The 20,272-nt window shown below is 30.5% G+C and overlaps 1 protein-coding gene across 2 annotated transcripts in view; it reads left to right on the forward strand.

Annotated features, from left to right (window-relative positions):
* Positions 1-14,690, forward strand: part of LOC145804385 (uncharacterized) — an 81,811-nt gene extending 67,121 nt beyond the window's left edge. The window contains exons 2-3 of one of the 2 annotated variants that reach the window (XM_082898077.1): positions 13,720-14,469; positions 14,528-14,690. In XM_082898077.1, coding sequence (XP_082754203.1) covers positions 13,732-14,469; positions 14,528-14,542 — 753 coding nt within the window. In that variant the 5' untranslated portion in view covers positions 13,720-13,731 and the 3' untranslated portion in view covers positions 14,543-14,690. Of the gene's footprint in view, positions 1-13,719 lie in introns of both variants that reach the window. The other variant, XM_082898076.1, reaches the window with a different exon arrangement.
* The last annotated feature ends 5,582 nt before the right edge of the window (positions 14,691-20,272 follow it).

Consider the following 20,272-nt stretch of genomic DNA (forward strand, 5'->3'; position numbering starts at 1 on the left):
CTACTGACGGCGCCAATTATGAGATCTAAAATAATCCCTTACATGAACTGTTGCTGAGATTCAACGAAGATAATCCCATGAACTTGCAAGAGATAAATATGATTGATGTCACCCAACCGGAGTTACTGCCCGAGGATACTGCGATGACAAAGTTAGAATCTACGAAGAGAAAGAATAGTAAAGAGTGTTGTGTGTAGAGTGTAGAGGAAAAGCATATCTCGTGTCTGGGGTGTCCTCCTTTTATAGGGGATAGAGGATATTTGTTTGGGCTGGACTCATTATAGGCCTTATTTGGATTAGCCTCATTAAGCTGATATAAATATTTTTCTGGCTCCCACAAATAACAGTGTTATTACTTTTATTAATTGCGTTTATATATATCTTAACTTTTAGATAGATATATTATGTATTTGTATAACATATTTAAATTTCCCTTTCAAGCATTGCCCTAAGACTTAACATGATATCAAGTTGAGTTCAAGACGGGATGGTCAAAGGGCATGGTTAGGTCAATTTCCCTCTCAAATAGGTAGAATATTCTTCCACCCATTTTTGCACAGCATAACAACTACTTTACCAGAAAAATTGACTTGAAACAAAATGCAATTGTTGCTAACCATAGCTGAAATGATCTGGTCTAAATTTTTAATTTTTTCCTTTCCAACAAATATTATGAGTTAGCAAGATCATCCCCACTCAAAATTTGAAAACTATAAGGATACATTATTCATAACAAAGAAGAGATCGTGTGAGTCTGACTTGCACATGCATGACAAAAAAAGATGTGGCTGCCATGAATCCCTAGTGACAAAAGGAAGAATAATAACTGATAAAAATCTTGATTTATTGGATGAATCATTTTCTGCTGGAAGAGTCATAGGAACCTCTCCTTTGATTGTTGTAAGTCACAACCAACTAAAACTATCAATGCATGTCACAGAATAACACAGCTAAACCAATGTTGATATTATAACAGGACACACTGCTAAAAGTTGATCTAAAACACCTCTGTAGCATGAAATATCTTCTTCAATTGATCTAAAACACCTCTAAAGGTATTTCCCTCAGATACTGCTACTGCTGTTGCCACAAATATTGAAACAGGTGGACCTTCAGCAAAAACTCCCCAAATATAAAACTCTCCATTGAACAACTATTTTGTTTCTGCACCTGTATGTTTATATTAAGCTACTATTTACGTTACTAAACAATACCAATGTGCTAGACATTACCCATTTTGCTTTTGTAATTTCATATCTCTGTTGAGCCACTGCTTATGTAAATTGACAAATACTACTTTACTATATGGTACCAAAAAAGTTGTGTCAATCCTCAAAATCATAACCCAAAATTGCAACCAGAGATCACCTAGAAAAAATCTATATAATAAGGGAGGACTGTTTTTGAAAATGTCCCAAATGTAACAGAGATACATTTGGTTTTAACGGCCAAGATGAATCCTGAGTTTAGATCAATGGTCTATATACATTTTCCCACCCGTTTGAGTTCATCTCTTCCTCTCTCCCACGTCCCCAAGCACGTTCTCTTCAGCTCCCTCTCTCCCACGTTCTCCCTCTCTCCCACGTTCTCTGTCACAGTGTCTCTAATCACCACAGCCATTGAAGACCCTTCGAACCCCTCGATGCCCACCCTCCCTCTTCGATACCCAACCCTTCGATACCCACCCTCCCTCTTCGCTACGCTACTCCTCCTTCCCTTACAACCCTTCTCTTCGACCTGACCGAGGCTGTCACCGACCGAGCCTCCCTCCATTCGACGATCGAGTCGAGTCACTCTCTCCGACGATCGAGTCTCTCGCCTGACTCGCTTCTCGCTGCTCAGTCCCACCAGACTCTCTTCTGTCGACGCTCTGTCTTTTGTCGACAGATCTGTCTTCTTTCGACTCTCTCTCTTCGACCAGCCAGATTCTATCTGTGACCCGACCCAGCGACTCCAACCTACAGGTATATAACTACAAATTGAAATCTGTTGTTGTAGAATTTAGGTTTTTTTTTTGGATTTTTTTAAGGGGGCAAAAAAAATAAAAGTTAAATCTGTTATTGTTGTTGTAGAATTTGGGATTTTTTTTTTTTAGGGTTTTTTGTAAAGGGAAAAAAAAGAAAATTGAAATTGAAATGTGTTGTTGTAGATTTTAAAATTTGTTCGACGCTCTGGTCGCTAGCAGAGACACAGCTCTCCCAAATTCTACAAATTGAAGGTGAGCAAATTTAATTTGTAGTGGCTATGCATTTTATGCTCCCACAGGGTTATTGGAAATGAGATTCTCCACTGCTATTTATGTTTGAACATCTAATTGATGCCGTTCACTTCATTGCATAAAGCTGCATGCTCCTTCTTTAAATTCTGAAACAAAAAATAAAAATTAGAGAAAACTACAAGAAATTTATAACCAAATATGTCATTGAAATCAATGTTTAAGAGTATAAATTTCAAGATTTACCTGAACTTGGTATTTGCAGACTCATGTTTCTTCCACCCTTAAAGCTTCCCTTAGATTTTCAGCTTTAGCAAATGCAATTACGCTCAAGAATCTCATAAGGAAGGGAATTCCGGCGGTTTTACGGCCTAAGGTCTGGTTTTCGCTCTCCGGGGCGGCTAAGAAGAAATCTACGGTGCCTGAGAGCTATTACAATGATTTAATTAAGGCTGTCGAGAGTAAAATCACGCCCACTACAAGGCAGATTGATCAGGTGACTTTTTTCTTTCAGCATTACATTGATTATTGTGGCACATTTATCATCATGTGAAAATTGGATGGTTGATCAGTTGTTTCAGATACAATGTTTATGATATAATGATCATTGTAAATTTGTAATGTTTGATGTTTGTGGGACTCCACTTCATTACAAAAGATGGATTGTTTTGCAATTGGATAACGGATTCTTATCTTAATAATGCTATTTGTTTGATCCTGAACATGAAATCTCCAGGTCCAATTGAGCTTATTTGGTTTGCATTACATTACTTAACGACATAATTTTTTATCATATATGATGCTTGCTTGAGGACAATGTTTACTGAGGGAAGAGTTTTCTGTCATTGTCAATATCCAGAATGGAATAGAAATACTGGAAATGGTTTTGGAAACCTCTTTCTGCATTGAGTCAAGTGGCTGATTTTATTATAGGCCAATTGGGAAATCTCTTGATTTAGTTTAATAATATTCGAAGGAATACAAATGTCAATATTTTCTAAGTTAAAGAGTTAATAGATATAGATGGATTTAATAATTATGGAGATGAATATGAGATCATAGCCTATTTTAGGTACACTTCTACTTTTTTTTGGCAACATTTGATGTGATATGTAAGGACTGTGGAGACTTATAGCTGTTTTTTCTCTGAGAAATTTCTTTTTGTAATTTTTCATTTGTTTATGTCTTGGTAATGCATTTATGTCCTCAAGTTGAAGCTTATGGGTTGTGATCAAGCAGTAAGAATAGAGCATAAACAATATCTGTTTGTGTATGTATATGTTTGTAATTGGCTTTATTTAGAATATGTTTGTTCAAATTTCTGCAAAATTGGAAGAGTCTGCACTTCATCAGAACACATTTCTTGGGTTCCATGTCCATCCGAAACATCGCTATCGTCCATCAAAGCTGTATTTTCCCCAATAAATTCTATTTTTATTTATTTATTTATTTATATATTTGTGTTTTCAATTCATGGCTATATTCAGAAAAACTTTATGGATTACCTACTAGATCTGTTTGAATGATTTTGATCGATTTTGGTGTTTAACTGACTATCTTTGATTGAGTCTCAATTTCTTTTTTCTTTTTTTTTGATTGACTATTTTCCGTCTGTTGCAATTCGGGTTTGAACTATGTATAATATTTTGTTTTGCCTCTGATTTGGAGATATTATCTGCTTAATTTTATGGTTTCTTTGTGTATGTGGACTATGTATGTATGTATGTATTTAGTTCATTTGTGAGGATATGGAGGATTGCAAGGCAAAAACTTGGAGCTGGAGGATTTCCTGTTCCGGTAGGTCTTTCAATCGTATGTTTTGATTTTGAAAAAGGAAGATTTTTTTTGCATCTAATAGATAGTATTTAATTTCAGATTTTAGAACAATCCTTGCAAAGGATACAGCAGCCTGCAGTATCCGCGTTGAGATGTTATTCATCTGCTACCAAAGAGGTAGTTGTGGATTATGTTCATTGTGTTCAATTTTTTCGTTTTCCTTTGATGCTTATTTGGTTGTTTAGAAATGTTAGAATTAATTTTATTTCATGAGCTGATTTTTCCTATTTTGAAAATCATGAAAACATCAATTAGGTTATTGAAAACTTAACTTCTCACTTTATTTTTATTTTTTTAAAATTTATTTATTTATTTAGTTATTTATTTATTGTCAAATACCATGACCTGATTCTAGCATATCCCTTTTTGGTAATGTTTATTGAGATGTTGGTAATGTTTATTTATTGAGATGTTGGTAATGTTTTTTTTTTTTTTTTTTCCAGTTAAATTCTCAACCTTAGAACTAACTTTGTTTTTTTAATTCTGTTGTATGTGTATTTTTTATTTTTATTTATTTATTTATTTCTGTTCTAATTCTCAACCTTAGAACTTTCTTTTGTTCTAATTTATTTATTTAATTCCGATCGTACAAACTTTACTCTCTCGAATTGGATGTACTTATATTTGTTATATATTATTGCGAGAGCTTTACTTTATGGATTACCTACTGGATCTGTTTGAATGATTTTGATCGATTTTGGTGTTTAACTGACTATCTTTGATTGAGTCCTGTATGAATAGGATTGCTTTAACGGTGGTCTATGATAAAAAAATTTAAAACAAATTTTTTATTTTTTTTTTGGATTGACTATTTTCTGTCTGTTGCAATTCGGGTTTGAACTATGTATAAAACCAGGCAACTCAAAGGTAATACTCTCTCTCTCTCCCTCTCTCTCTCTCATAGTAGTAACAGCAGCAGTAGTAACAATATTCTCTCAAATTCTATCTTTAGATGGGCATATCCTTGCACACATCCTGGCTGCAACCTCCATTGGAGTCATCTCTGCCACTGCGTTTCACTACTACCATCGACAAGCCCCAAAAACAGTTGGAAGATCAAACCGTAGTTCCATTGTTAGACAGGAATGAGTCTGGCTGTGTTGCCAAACTTGAAAGATTCTCCAATTATGTCGGTAAAAATCTATTCATCTCCATTCTTCTTTTCTTCTTCTTTTTTCATAATGTTTTTCCACTTTACAACAACTAAAATGTTTTATTGTTTTTGTTTTTTGGATTTTGGGAATGGGGATGGATCAGCTAGGCAGATAGGATTTGAATATGGAAGTGAATGTCCCCAACTTTGCAAATTAGCATATGAGTACCTCAAAAAATCCAAAGAGTGTGAGAGTACTATCTATGAGTATTTTGCTGATGATCCAAATGTTGATGAGCTGTATGTGAAGTTGGTTGAGGAGTTTGATAGGTGCATCCTTGCCTACTTTGCATTTCATTGGAGCCAAGCTTCTCTCATGATCAGTCAGGTATATGCATATATATGTGTTTATAAATGTTTCAACAGAAATGTTTGGTAATCGAAAATTTTACTTCAAAAATTAGTCAGAAAAAAATATTGAATCGAAAACTTTACTTCAAAAATTAGTCAGAAAAATATTGGAGTAGTTGAGATTCATTTTAAATTAGGTCCCACTATATGTGTGTATGTTTTTATAAATGTTTCAACAACAATATTAGGTAATTGGAAAATTTAATTAGAAAATTACAAATTTTTTTTTTTAATGATGGAGATTCATTTCAGGTTGGGCTTTTGATGTTTCAATTGCTTATTTTTGTGTTTTTGCAAATGTTTCAATTCAATAGCAATGTTAAGGAATCAGAAAATTTAATTAGAAAATTACCCAAAAAAAATATTGAATGATTGAATTTCATTTCAGATTGGGCTTTCTGATGTTTCAATTGCTGAATTTTCATTTCTCCTTGAAAATCTTTCATTCATTCTCTTCTTTTATTTTATTTTGGGAATGTGTGAATTGCAGGTGTTGAGTATTGATTCTAATAAGAAAAAGTTGTGTTTTTGCAAATATATTTATGTTTGGGTACTTTTACAAAATTCATTTCAAAGTCAATAAATTTGATAAATTACATTTTAAATCAATACTTTTAAATTTAATTATATTTTAATCTTATAATTAATTTAGACACGGATATACATTTTTAAACCTCCAAATCAACCCTGGGGACTTGCTTGGTTAGAATCTATTAGCAGATAAATCAGTAGTTTGAAGGTGTTAAAATCTGAAGGTGAACTTTTTGAGCACTTTCAAGAATCTATTGACAGAAGTTGAACTTTTTGAGCACTTTCAAGTTGTTGTAAGCTTTAAAGACTTTGGAAATTGGGTCATCAAAACAAAGACCATGCGGGCGGAATGTGATTGGTTGGACAGAAAAAGCAAGCAGAAAAAGCGATAGAGAGTGAAGTCTAAAATAATAAATAAATAAATAAATAAATAAAAGAAAAATAAAATGAAAGAGCTTTGGGTAACCCACCATCAACCAGGAAGAGGTCAGAAAATTCCATGACTTTTGAGAAATCAAAATATTGTATTTATTATTATTTTTATTTTTAAAATCTTAATTTATTTTGCTTTTATTATTTGTTGGACAAACTACTAAATTGAAATTCTTAAACAATATAATAATTATTTATTTGGTAGTATTATATATATTAATGGGTATAAATAATAGAATAATTATTTGTTTGCCGGCAATGAGAGTATTTCGGTGCTTCTCTGTGAGATGCATCACTGGAGTTTTGGATTATTTCGTTGTTATTTTATTTGAGTTTTATAAAACTTAAGATACAAATAAAATTGTTACAATTTTTAAAAAGAATAGTATTTCTTTATATTTTTTCAATATTTTTGTCAAAAAAATTACAGACTTCATAATAAATTTTAATATGATACATATAAATTATAACTGTATGTTGATCACAATTATTTATATCGTGCCTTCAGGCACGAGCATACTCTAGTAAGAGTACAATTTAGAACGAAGTCGCTAATAAATCCCAAATAACAGTGAGTACTTAATACATCAAAAACAACTTTCACAAGGAAACAAAGACAAATTTCTAATCCATTAAATTCCATCATGATCATGTGCTTTCAATGTATCAACTGTTTTATCATGCCCATGCCACTGTGGCGCCTGAAATGAATATGAAAATGAAACTTAACATTATTAACAATTTATATGAAACAAAAAAAAAAAAAATTAAATTACACTAGTACATATCATATACCTGACTACATGTAGGATTGTTTGAGGCATGTGAATCTAGTAACCCGAACTCATAACCACTTGCATTGTTAAGCAATGCTCGATAGCTTGTAGGTGCAGAATACATGAATGGCATTAGAATAGACATATTGCTCATCTGCAACAATAATAATGTATAACAATTAAAAGGAAAAATGATGACATAGAAAACTACATTACAATTAAATAAATACTTAAATTACTTACATTATATGTGGGACACATAAAATTACTACATTACAATTCAATTCTATGTTTCAAATTAATTCTTTTACATACAACAAATCATGTAACATAAAACTAATTGACTGTATGAATAAATAATGAATGCACCCAGAATCATCAGCACAAGCATTCCGGCATCATCAGCACAAGCATTCCGGCAATTGATATTTGAAAAAAAAAAAAAAAAAAAAACCCTTACAAAACCACCTCCACCACACAATTATTATCCAAACCCACTGCACATGAGATAGTTGTACAAATCTTAGCAACACACACTTGGTTTAAGATTTTTTCATTCTTGTGAGATTGAGTCCCCAAAAATATATTATTTTGTCTTCTCAAATCCCCAAATCATAAACCCTAAAATTTTGAAATTTCTTATTCACATTTATCAAATCTGATTACATTTCTTTGATTAATGTGAATATTCAAGAAAAAAGCAGAAGAAGAGTTGAGAACGAAGAACATATTGACAATGTGGTTCTTTGTCGCTCGTCTTTTCTTCCGCTATTGCTCGACGCCAGTCGGTCTCCTACAATCGCCAATCGCCGGATGTCTTCGTCGCTGCGTCCGTCTTCTTCCCCCTCCTCTCTCTCTCTCCCCCTGTCTGCTACGCGAACCTGCTTCGCGCTCAATTGGAAGGCTTTTGTCATACGCTTCATCCTTTTGATTTTTGATTTTTGATTTTTTTTTTTTTTTTTTTTTTTTTTTTTTTGTGGGAGGGACCAAAATGACATCGTTTTGGCCCTTTTCATTTACGCCCCTAGGGAGTGTCCAAAACAACATCGTTTTGGAGGTATTTCAGGGTATGATCCGAACGTGAACAAAACACATGTTTGGCTCGAATTTTCAAAGTCCTTGCTACTAGGTGTAAAAGTCCTTTCTAAATAATTTTTATTATTTGGTGGCCAAAATGGGGGATTTCTCACTATTTTAATTTAAAAAATTGTTTTTGATCGGTCACTTTATTACATGTGTGAACAATTGAAATCTAACTAGCCTAACTGATGAAGAATATCAATGTGGAGAAGGGGTCTTCGAGGCAAAGCAAGGGATGTTGAACCCATTGGTGGGCTCCACTTAAAATTTATTTTAATAATTTGAATTTGTCATTTTGTAAAGCTTGTCTTAAATATCATGCATGTTACAAAGTAAATTAATTGAATATCGATAGTCACATGATCATGTCATTCTTGTTGGATATTTAATTCTCAAATTTTTTTTTTCCCTTGAAGACAAATAGATCCGATCATGTGGCTATCAATATCTGATTACTTTTATTTGTTTACGTGTATAATTATCCTGACGGACCTTACAAAATTAACGATTTAAATCATTAAAATGATTCTTAAGTGGAGCCCACCAAAGAGAGCAACACCCTTGTTGTGCCTTATCCACAATAGTAGGAATGGCAATTTGGCCGGGTTGTAGTCCCTCATCCTTTACTTTGTCAGGGTGCAAAAATCAGAGATGAAGGAGGCGGGAAAGTATCAAGGTAATTTGTCACATTTAGGAGAAGATGATACTAATGAAAAATAAATAATATAGTATATGAGAGAAAAAAATATTGATAAGTAATGAGAGTTAAAAAAATTTGAAAAGAGAAATAGAGATGTCAAATATGAGATGTATAGGAATTTTTTAGTGTTCTTACTATTTTTTTTTTTAACAAATTAAATTATATACATACATATAAAATTTATTTATTTAATATAATTGGACCGAAAACAAAAAAATAAAGGACTAGAAAGCAAATACTATCTCATTTCTATTTTCTTGTCACGTAAAAAAAAAAAAAATCTTACACAGCAACCAAGATTGAGGGCGACACAAATTTTCATCCGTACAGAGACCCTCCTCCTAAGAGCATCTCCAATCCAATGCTTTTAAATAGAGGGTAAAAATAAAAACTTTATTCAAAAAATATATATAGAGCATCTCACTATTGACTCAAACTCTAACCACAAATCTTCATTTTCTTCTCTAAATATTTTCCTCCTAAATGTTTAATTTTCAATTTTTTGTTAAAAATATTTAATATTAGACTCATTTCAAAGGTATGATTTAAGTCTTTTTAATGATATTAAATTTATAAAAATTAGATGTACATATTAAAAGTTATTCAGTGTGTTTGATTTGAGTTTTCTGAATTAAATTTTTTGAAAAGTGAGTTTTTTGGTTTTTGTATTCTTTTGTTTTTAGTAAATATTTTTTAAATTTTAAACATTTTTTTTACTTTTTTAGATGCACCTTAGTTAGATGTATCTAAAAAGTAAAAAATTTGTGAAAAAATATTTTAAAAAATTAATAAATACATAAAATACAAAAAATGTACTGAATTATTGTATTTTTTTTTTGTATTTTTGATATTTAGTGAATTTTTAAAAGATTTTTTTTATAATTTTTTTACTTTTTAGGTGTATTTATGTTAGGTGTGTCTAAAAATTAAAAAAATTGCTTAAAATATTAAAAAAAATCAGTAAAAATAAAAAAATATGAAAAATAAGAAAATAGAATTTTCTGAAAAGTATTTTCTGAAAAATGAAAACAAGCAAGCTGATTTGTATTTTATAACATTTAATCGAAACTAAAAAGGATGTGGTTGGTATATAATTTTGAAAGGAAAATCCCTTAATGACAAAGTTGGTATTTAAAAAGTGAATAGTATTATAGAGGCTATCCTCTATTTTTTATACTTTCTCTATATTTGGAGAATGAATATGTATTCTCACAAATAGAAATGATATTAAAAAATGAGTGGAAAATAATTTTAGAGGATTAATCTTTTATGTTTAAAGATATAAAAGGTATGTTGAAAATGCTTTAATAAAATAGCTTCACGTGTACATCATTTATATAACTTTTTTTCAATCAATTCGTGGGCCTTGCTTTCTTGGAAGAAGGTAAGAATTTCATTATTAAGAAAAAAAAATTATATTCATACATAAATTTCATAGAAATATTATATACTTAAATTTTTTATTTAGAATTATTAACATATTGTCTAGATTTCCTCCATGTATAGATCCCACAATACACCATTCAATCTCTACCACACAAATTTTTTGGACAAAAATCTGGTAGTCTTTTCTGGACACATAGAATTTCTGTTAATTTTATATAAAAAAAAATTCACAAGAATGATGTGATAATGTTATTTTTGTAAATATAATCCAACTCAAACTAGGGCTCCATTTGGTTTGGTTTTGAAAAATAAGTTTTCAAAGTCATTATTTTTTCGTATTTTTTTTATTTTTTTTTTCATATTTTAGTTATTTTTTTAATATTTTAGATGCATCTAAATTTGGTGCATCTAAAAAAAATTACCCAAATATGAAAAAAAAATTATCAAAAGACAAAAAAATCACAAAAAATATCAAAACTCTAGAACTTTTTTTTTTTTTTTTTACAATTATCTTTCATTTTTTAGTAATTTTTTTCATATTGGAATCAATTTTTTACTTTTTAAATGCACCTAATCTAGATATATCTAGAAAATAAAATAAAATTGAATTAAAATATAAAAATATTTATTAAAATTAAAAAAATACGAAAAGCAATAATGATTTAAAAAAATTATTTCCCAAGACCAAATCATTGTTTTGCAGCGATCAATAAGTATATATAATTTATTTGAAAAATTATATATATATATATAATGAAGCAAATATTTTTAATGTATTTACATTATTATATAATGAATTTACTTGACCATGATTTATATAATTTTTGAGGGATTTGAGCTTCAACAAATTTACTGGACAGATTCCTGATTCACTGTTCAATTTGAGCTCTCTCTCTTACTTGTAATAAACATCTTGTGCTGATCCAACAGAGATGAAGTTATTTTTTGGTGGTATAGATTACTAGTAGTATTTCTTTTTTATATACGGAGGACATCATTTTTGTATGATTATCTGTTTGTATGGAATTATTATTTTGGGTTGAATTATAGTTGGTTTGTATAGAATTTGATGTTACAAGACCAAATTTTTGGATGGTTGAAAATGAAATAGAAATAGACATATGTATTGTTTTGTTTATATACAGGGGCAGGTTGCACGAAATAAATACAGGTTGTGCAGAAATTAATAATAATAAATAAATAAATAAATAAATAACACTAAATAAAGTTTTTGGTGACTAAATATTTAGTAGTCAAAAAAACAAAATAAAACTTGTTGGCTACTAAAAATTTAGTAGCAAAAAACAAATCAAAGATGTTTTGGCGACTAAAAATTTAGTAGTAAAAAATATATGAGACTTTAGGTGACTAAATAATTTAGTAGCTAAAAAAAAATATGAAAATTAATTTTTTTTGGCGACTAAATATTTAGTAGCTAATAATAAATGATACTTTGGGCGACTACAAGTTTTAGTCACTGAAAATAAAAATTAATTTTATTTGAAAACTTTTGGCAACTAAATATTTAGTCGCCAATTTATGACTTTTGGCTACTAAAAAATATTTAGTCGCCAATACCTCGTATTTTTCCCTACTAAAACATTAGTAGCCATTTATAGGACTTTTGGCGACTAAATTTTTTTTAGTCGACAAAACCTTCCTTGACTGTTTTCCCGCGACCAAAATATGTAGTCGGGAAAAGATTTTGGCAACTAAAAACCTTACTTTTGGCAACTAAAAACCTTACTATTAAAATTTTAATGGGACTTGAGAGTCCAAAACTCTTAATTAAGACTTAATGGAGTATAAGTTCATAACTTGTGTGTAAATACTTCATTTTTAAATAATAAATAAAAATTAATGAAGAAACTTAGTATGTGAGTTTGAAAATAAATAAAAATAAAAATAATTTTATTTTTTTAAATGGAATTTTGAAAGGAGCGTTATTATACATTTTGAAAAAGATTCTTATGTTAATTATAGCATAGATAATGTGACCATTTGAAAGGTTTTTTTATTTTTTTATTTTTTTTGGCACATAATTTTTTTAATTTTTTTTCAATTTAAAAGTTAATGTTTTAAAGTTTTAAAAATAAAAATAAATGTCAAATTATCATGTTCATTTATAGACAATCATAAATGATAAACAATCACTGTTTGAAGGACAATTCTGACTATTAAAATTTTAATGGGACTTGAGAGTCCAAAACTCTTAATTAAGACTTAATGGAGTATAAGTTCATAACTTGTGTGTAAATACTTCATTTTTAAATAATAAATAAAAATTAATGAAGAAACTTAGTATGTGAGTTTGGAAATAAATATAAATAAAAATAAAAATTATTTTATTTTTTTAAATGGAATTTTGAAAGGAGCGTTATTATACATTTTGAAAAAGATTCCTATGTTAGTTATAGCATAGATAATGTGACCATTTGAAAGGTTATTTATTTATTTATTTATTTATTTATTTATTTATTTTTATGAATTTTAGATTTTGTTGAATCGTTTAGCAAATTTAATGACACATAATTTTAAATCTTGAGAGTTTAACCAATAGAATGTTTTTTTATTATTTAAAAATCATAAAATTTAATTCGAAGATTTAGAACTCTCACAAGTCTTGCTATTAGAAAGATTATTTCCCTTATATAATATATATAGATATCTAATGGGACTTGAGAGTTTAAAAATCTTAATTAAGACTTAATAGAGTATAAGTTCATAAATTAAGACTTGTGTGTAAATACTTTATTTTTAAATAATAAATAAAAATTAATCAAGAAACTTAGTATGTGAGTTTGGAAATAAATAAAAATAATTTTATTTTTTTTAATGTAATTTTAAAAACTTACTATATTGAGTTTTGAAAGAAGCGTTCTTATACATTTTGAAAAAGATTATTATGTTAGTTATAGTATAGATAATGTAACCATTTGAAAGAGTTTTTTTTTTATATATATAAATTTTAGATTTTGTTGAATCGTTTAGCATTTTTCATGACACATAATTTTAAATTTTGAAATAGAAAAATATACATATATTTTTAAAAATCATAAATCATAGGAGAGAAAAGTTGGTGGACAAGAAAAAGGGTTTTCATATGTGAGAAAACTTGGTGGGCAAGGAAATGGTTTTCTCGGAAAAGAAGAAACTTGTTGGACAAAAAAACTTGGAGGCAAAGAAAAAGATTCTTTGCCTTATATAATATATTGATAGGTAGATATCGCATTAAAGTCTCATTGATATTAATAAAAAGATTCTTCTGCGCATGGCCGATGATGTATTCCTGCGACCGTTGGTGGAGGTGTTCTCGGTGAGCATCAACCACATCGACGGAGAGAACCTCTACGGCACAATCAAAGTCACCGACGCACCGGGTTCTCAATCCATCTACAACCGATCAAGAGATCATTACGAATCCATCAGCCCGGGCCAACCCGTTTTGCTGACTGGCCCAGCTCGATCCATCTTAGCCTACGACAGCGTCGCCATCGACGTGGCTCTCAAGGATAAGGACAAATTGTCTCCGGACGATGATGTCAGCAGCAAGCAGACATGGTGGAACCCTTACCTCGCCACCCCCAATAAGTATGATGAGCCCTTATACGACGACTTTCCTCTCAAGAATGGTTCGGTGACGGTCAACTACGTAGTGTTGAGTCATGCGTTTGAGGCTACTGTGGAAGTTACGTTCGTAAACAGAGGTGGGGAAGGGGAAAACTCGGCCCATGTTTACGGACTGCTTACTGCTCGCAATGGAAACTTGATGAATGAAAGCGTGCTCTTCCGGAAGAAATCAGATGAGCACGTAGATGTAAGGCCTGAGCAGCCCATCCCGTTGTCGAGATCTGTGGTGGCCGTGCCATCGAACTCCTCCCTCATAGTTCGGGCGGATCTGATGGATAACGACGGTGAGATTGCCAAGGGCACTGCAGAGTTACCTGCTCAACTCTCCGGTACATCTCAGAAGAACATTTTCGGACAGCATGGTGAGATTCGAGTTAAGGTCACTTGGACAGCATGGTGAGATCCGAGTTAAGGTCACTTGGACAGCATGAGTTAAGGTCACTTGGACTTGAGACCGACGAATATATATATAAATATGTCACTAGTCATTTATGGCGAGTGTTTTGTTTTAATAAGTTGATTGTAGCTGTGGTATGGTTGTTTCAGGTTCTATATTATTGATTACATATAAAATAATTAATCTGTTTTGATGTTGTTAAATTGTTTAATATGTCTGTGGATATTGATAAGCATAAAAGTGATACTTCTCACAATTCAGTAATTGAGCTTCATTCCCAGGCTATTTTTCCATGTCAATTTGTTTTTTGCGGCCCTAGTCTAAGTCCGATTACGGCTCCGACGTGATTTTTGGAGAGTCGCCGGAGTTTCTCCAAGCTGTTTCACGACCTGCACACACACCACCGGATAACGAGGAGAGAGAAAAATTGAAAAGCAAAGGGTGAAGAGAGAAAATGTAGACAAGTTGTTATAAAAACTTTAAGTTATTCTTACTAGAATTTAATTTTTTCTAATTTTGATGAATGTCTTCTTATATTAATTTCTTAGAGCATCTCCAATCTAAAGCAGCTGCCAAAGTCATAATATGGCAGTTTGGGCAAAAATGACTTCTCCAATGACATGTTATAGTAGCTGCCAAATTTGACAACGGTCAAATCTATTGTCAAATTTGGCACCAGCTTTGGTCAAATCTGTAAATATTTAAAATAAACGCCATATAAAAATGCAAAAGCTAGTAAATTGTGATCTCAATTGTTAACAAATAGTAATTATATGGGACTGAGTTGGAGAGAAGTGTAGTTCGGTTCAGTTGAATTCTTGATATTTACCACGGATCTTACTTTGGTAATTTGAATTGTTTATTTATTTATTTTTAATGATGACAAGTATGATTTAAAATTAAAACATTTATTTTTATTTTTTTTAAAGAAAGTTCATTTTCATGAAGAAAAATGTCATTCATTTTTTGAAAGAAAATTTTGATGAAATTAGATGGCTACGATTATTGAGTTAATCATATTTTTTTTTTCTTCACGGATGGTGAATACACAAAGATGCGACTCTATCAATCAAGTATAATTCGTGGTGAACACAACAACACTGATTGGACTTGATTGTATCCAACTAGAGAGAAGTCAATCCCTAATTATAATGCTTTACACCACACCAGTCACCTAACCCATCCATCCATGATAGCGATCATATAAAACATACAAAACAGTAATACTAGGACTTTAACAAATACATTAATAAAAAAGTTTTTTATCCGTGCTATACACGATTTCTATTTTTGAAATTTTAAATATAATACTTTATGTTTTTAAATATAATATTATTAAATAATAAATTTTGAATGCATGCTTAAATGGTTATGCAGTGAAAGTAAAACAGTAATATCATTTATAAAAAGAAAAATAAAGTGTCAAAGAATAAAAAATTATAAAAATAGTTTAAAATATATTGTTTATATCTCAGATGAAAGTTAAGAAAAAATAAGAGGAGCCGTACAAATTTAAATAAATAGTTTGAATTATTAGTATCCTTATCTTTTTTTTCTTTTTTTTTTTTTTGGTGTGTGCGCATGCGCAAATTACCTTAGAAATTAGACGTCAAACATAATTCAATTGAGTTCAAAAAAATTGTATTAGCAAGTGAATGAAAAATAAATAAATAAATTCAAAATAAAAAAAATTCAAAAAAAGTTTCGCTAAAGACGAAAATAAGTCAACAAATCAAATAGTTTAAAAAAAAACTTATTTCATCTTCTATGACAGCCCTTAAAGTATAATTATTTTTTTATTTTTTCGATTGATCTAGTCGAATAGATCCTAGAAATGCAAAACCTTTTTTAAAAAAAAAAATCATTGAAGACAAAAAAAAAACAAAAAAAACAAAAAAATCATTAAAAAAAATTCAGTCAAACCTACCCTTGCTAAAAGAATACAAGAATACTTAAAAAAAAGAATTTGTGCATTTGAAAACACACCAAACAAAATATAAAACACTCAATAGCTTATTATTTTAGAAGAAAGGTCTTTGAGTTGAATACAATTTTAAAATCCGGAAGACTCTCTAAGCTGGCTTGGCATGTCAAGTTGTTCGCGCAATTGGCAATAAAGACACTTTCCTTACTAAGTGAGAGTTTGGGATTTGCATTTATAATATTTTTTTTGTTGATTTTTTTTATTTTAATTTTAGTGAATTTATTTTTAATTTTTTTTAAAAAAATCATTTCTATGATTTATTAGACTAGACGGATCAAAAATGTAATAAAAAAAATCAAAGAAATCCAGAAAAACATAAAATAAGTTTTTTTTAGGAGTTTTTTCATCTTTAGATATATTTATATATATATATATATATATATATTATTTTTTAGGTTCTTCTAGACTAGATTGGCCTTCAAAGTCAAAAAACTTAACACAAATTAAAAAAAAATCACTAAAAAAAAATCTAAAAAAATATATCTTATAGTTGTCTACCATAATATATGCACAGTTTCTTAGTAACAAATTTTTTATGTTCTCATTGACATCAAGGCATTAACTGTGAAACTACCAGATCGAAAAAAATAAATAAATAAATTATAATTGAAAACATTAAATTTACAATTTAAATCCATGACTTTACATTCTTCCTTTCAACAAACATTAGAAAACAATAAAACACACAAAAAAAAGTGCGTTTCTCCCATTAATCCCAAAAGAAAAAACTTTGCATTTGACAAAGAACTTTACTTGAAAAACCAGCAATTCACACAAATCAATAACCCAAAAAATCCAAAATCACAGTTCTACCATTCCAAAATTGAAAGTAGTACCAACAAATTAACAAACGAAAAACACAGGCATCATCACCATTCCCAAGTAGGGTTTCTTGAAAGCAAAAATAAAAAATCAGAAAAACAGAACTTGAACTCGTGAAGAGAACACGAGAGATAAAGTGAAGATTACCCACAGCTCCAACACACCCATCTCAGAGAAACAATTACTATGCACACAGAGAGAGAGAAAGAGAGAGAGACTCATCTAGCCGATGGAGATAGCCGCTGTCGGAGAAGAGAGAGAGAGTGCAAAACCTAAACTGTGTTTGTCAAAACATATGGATATGGAGCGAGTACCCCTCCCCGAACCAACCGAATGGGAATTTAGAACATGACCGACCCAACCTGAAGAGTTTAAAAAAACGAAAATAAAATTTTAAAATTTGTTTGCTAACAAAAAATATGAAAAGAGATCTTTTTATTTTTTTAAAAAAAAAATTCAAACATTATGTCTTAAAAAATATAGGGTTTTTTTTTTAAGGTCCCTGGTATTATGATTTTATAGCATAAAGGATACCAAATATTTTCATAATGTCTAAGGTCCCTCAACAATATTTTCATAATGTCTAAGGTCCCTTAACCTTGATCCAGAGAAATTTCAGTCCAGAGAAAATTGGTCCAGAGAAATTTGGCCCAGAGAAATTTCAGTCCAGAGAAATTTCAGTGTAGAGAAAATTGGTCAGAGAAATTCTGGCCCAGAGAAATTTCTCTGGACCAAATTTCTCTGGATGAGTTTCTCTACTTTTCTTCTCATTCACATCCAAATCATTATGATTCATTAGGTAAGCAACATTGTTCAACTAAATTCAACTGGAAAAATTCCACATTGTAATATGTAAGCAACATTAGAATGGGATAACAATGACAACTTACCAGCACCAGAGAAATTCTGGAAAAATCTGAGTATTTCTCTGGCTTGTCAGAGACTGGAAAATACCTCTGGTTAATGGCAATCAAATGATTCCAATTTCTTGTAATGTTAACGATAAAAAACTTGAGATGTTTGTACACAAATGTAGTTACAGCTACAGTTCCAATAGATCTTTTAGTTTTGTATTTCAACTGACACAATCTCAATGTCTTTCTTCTAGATTATTGTTCAGATGATTCATACTTGCATTTTGGTCTTTTATGACTCTTTACTCTGTTTTTTGCATCTTCTACAGCTTTGGGTTACAAATATCTGAATTTTTTTAATTAAAAAGAAATTTTTTTGAAGAGCAACATTTTTCAAGCAATGCCAGACCAACATAGAATAAATGCTCTGACATTACATAATTCAACACATGCTAGTGTTGGAGTTTAGTAGGTGGATTCCATGATACAGAATTATTGATAATAGATTTCTAAAAAATGTCATGATCTTCTGGATTACACTCTTAGTCTCAACATAATTAAGGATAATCTCTCAACAATTTTTGCTACGGATACAGTAAAAATTCACAGAACAAAGTGGTGTAGAACCCACACCCACCCTTGTATCTATGCTGCAATTTTGTTGGTGTCCCGTTTGCATACTTTCTCATTCATATATGTCTATGCCCCAGGTTTTGGCAAGTCGATTGGTCCAGTGCTTAACACATGCACAAGTGAAGGAGGTTGTAGAGAAATTTTCAAATTTCTCTGGAGTGGTAATTTTGTGAGAAGGCCTGTGAAGTCAGAGAAATTTTCAAATTTCTCTGGAGTGGTAATTTTGTGAGAAGGCCTGCGAAGTCAGAGAAATTTTCAAATTTCTCTAGAGTGAACCTCCTACTAATCAACCTCTTTGCATCAGCACAAAACTTATTACATTATTAAGGCTAGTACAAAACAGATGCAAAACAATTTCATGTTGCATTTTCACTACAATGATGCATCACACAAGTACAGTAGAGTTCAAAATCCAGAAAGAAAATCAAAATAATTTAAAACAAATGCAATTACATACAGAGCTAAAAATTGGACCTTTCATGATTACATATTATCAAGTACTCCTGGACAACATATATATTTAGTTCAATCCAGAGAAATTTTAGTTCAAACCCAGAGAATTTCTCTGAGGATATATCGAGAGTGCCGGAACAATTTTACAAACCGAACTTACAGCCAAAGAACCAATTTTCCCAAAACACAGAGAGAAAATAAACATAAATAGATAAACTTGTGGTTTGGAGATATATATATATATATATATATATATATTTTCATCTCTCCTGTTTTCATCACTTTTTTCTACCTTTGCACAGTGAAGCTTCTTACCTCTTGTCCTCCAAGAACACTCCATCACTGAAGCTTTGCGCCTCTGCTAAGATCTAGATCCATAACTTCGTTGAAGGATTTAAGTTAACTTCGTTGAAGGATCTAGATCCATAGCTTTGCGCCTTTGCACAGGATCTAAGCTTTGCGCCTCTACCACATACATATATATATATATATATAGCTCCGCCTCCTCTTGTGTTCCTTTTCATAATCAACCACAAAAACTGCTACAAAACCCCTCTCTCTCTCTCTCTCTCTCTCTCTCTCTGTGTATATTTTGATTTTGTTTTGTAATGGCAATGATTAATCTTTCCACGAGAATGTCTGACGCCATTTTTGGGTGAGAATGAGAGAGGGGTTTCTGGTATGCGAGGAAGAGAGACAAATTTATCTGATATATGTTTAGGGACCTTAGACATCAAAAAATAATTTTGTGGATCTCTTCCATTACGAAAAGTGGAGAAAGGACCCTAGATCAATTTTTCCAAATATATATATATATATATATATATTAAAATTAATAAGTGCTTTTATGTTTTTTTCACCAAATTAATTTTGACTGGATTACATGTCGTTGTAAATGGTGTTCATGTCATGTCATTTATATTCGTATCAAGATTACTTCAACATTAATTTAATTGATAAACATTTTCTTACAATTTGGCTCTATTTAGTTGGATTAGGTTTAAATTTTACAAAAACTTAAACTGAATCTCCAAAAAAA

The sequence above is a fragment of the Camellia sinensis genome, chromosome 12 (genome assembly GCF_055761805.1).
Source record: "Camellia sinensis isolate YWXY chromosome 12, ASM5576180v1, whole genome shotgun sequence".
Taxonomy (NCBI): domain Eukaryota; kingdom Viridiplantae; phylum Streptophyta; class Magnoliopsida; order Ericales; family Theaceae; genus Camellia; species Camellia sinensis.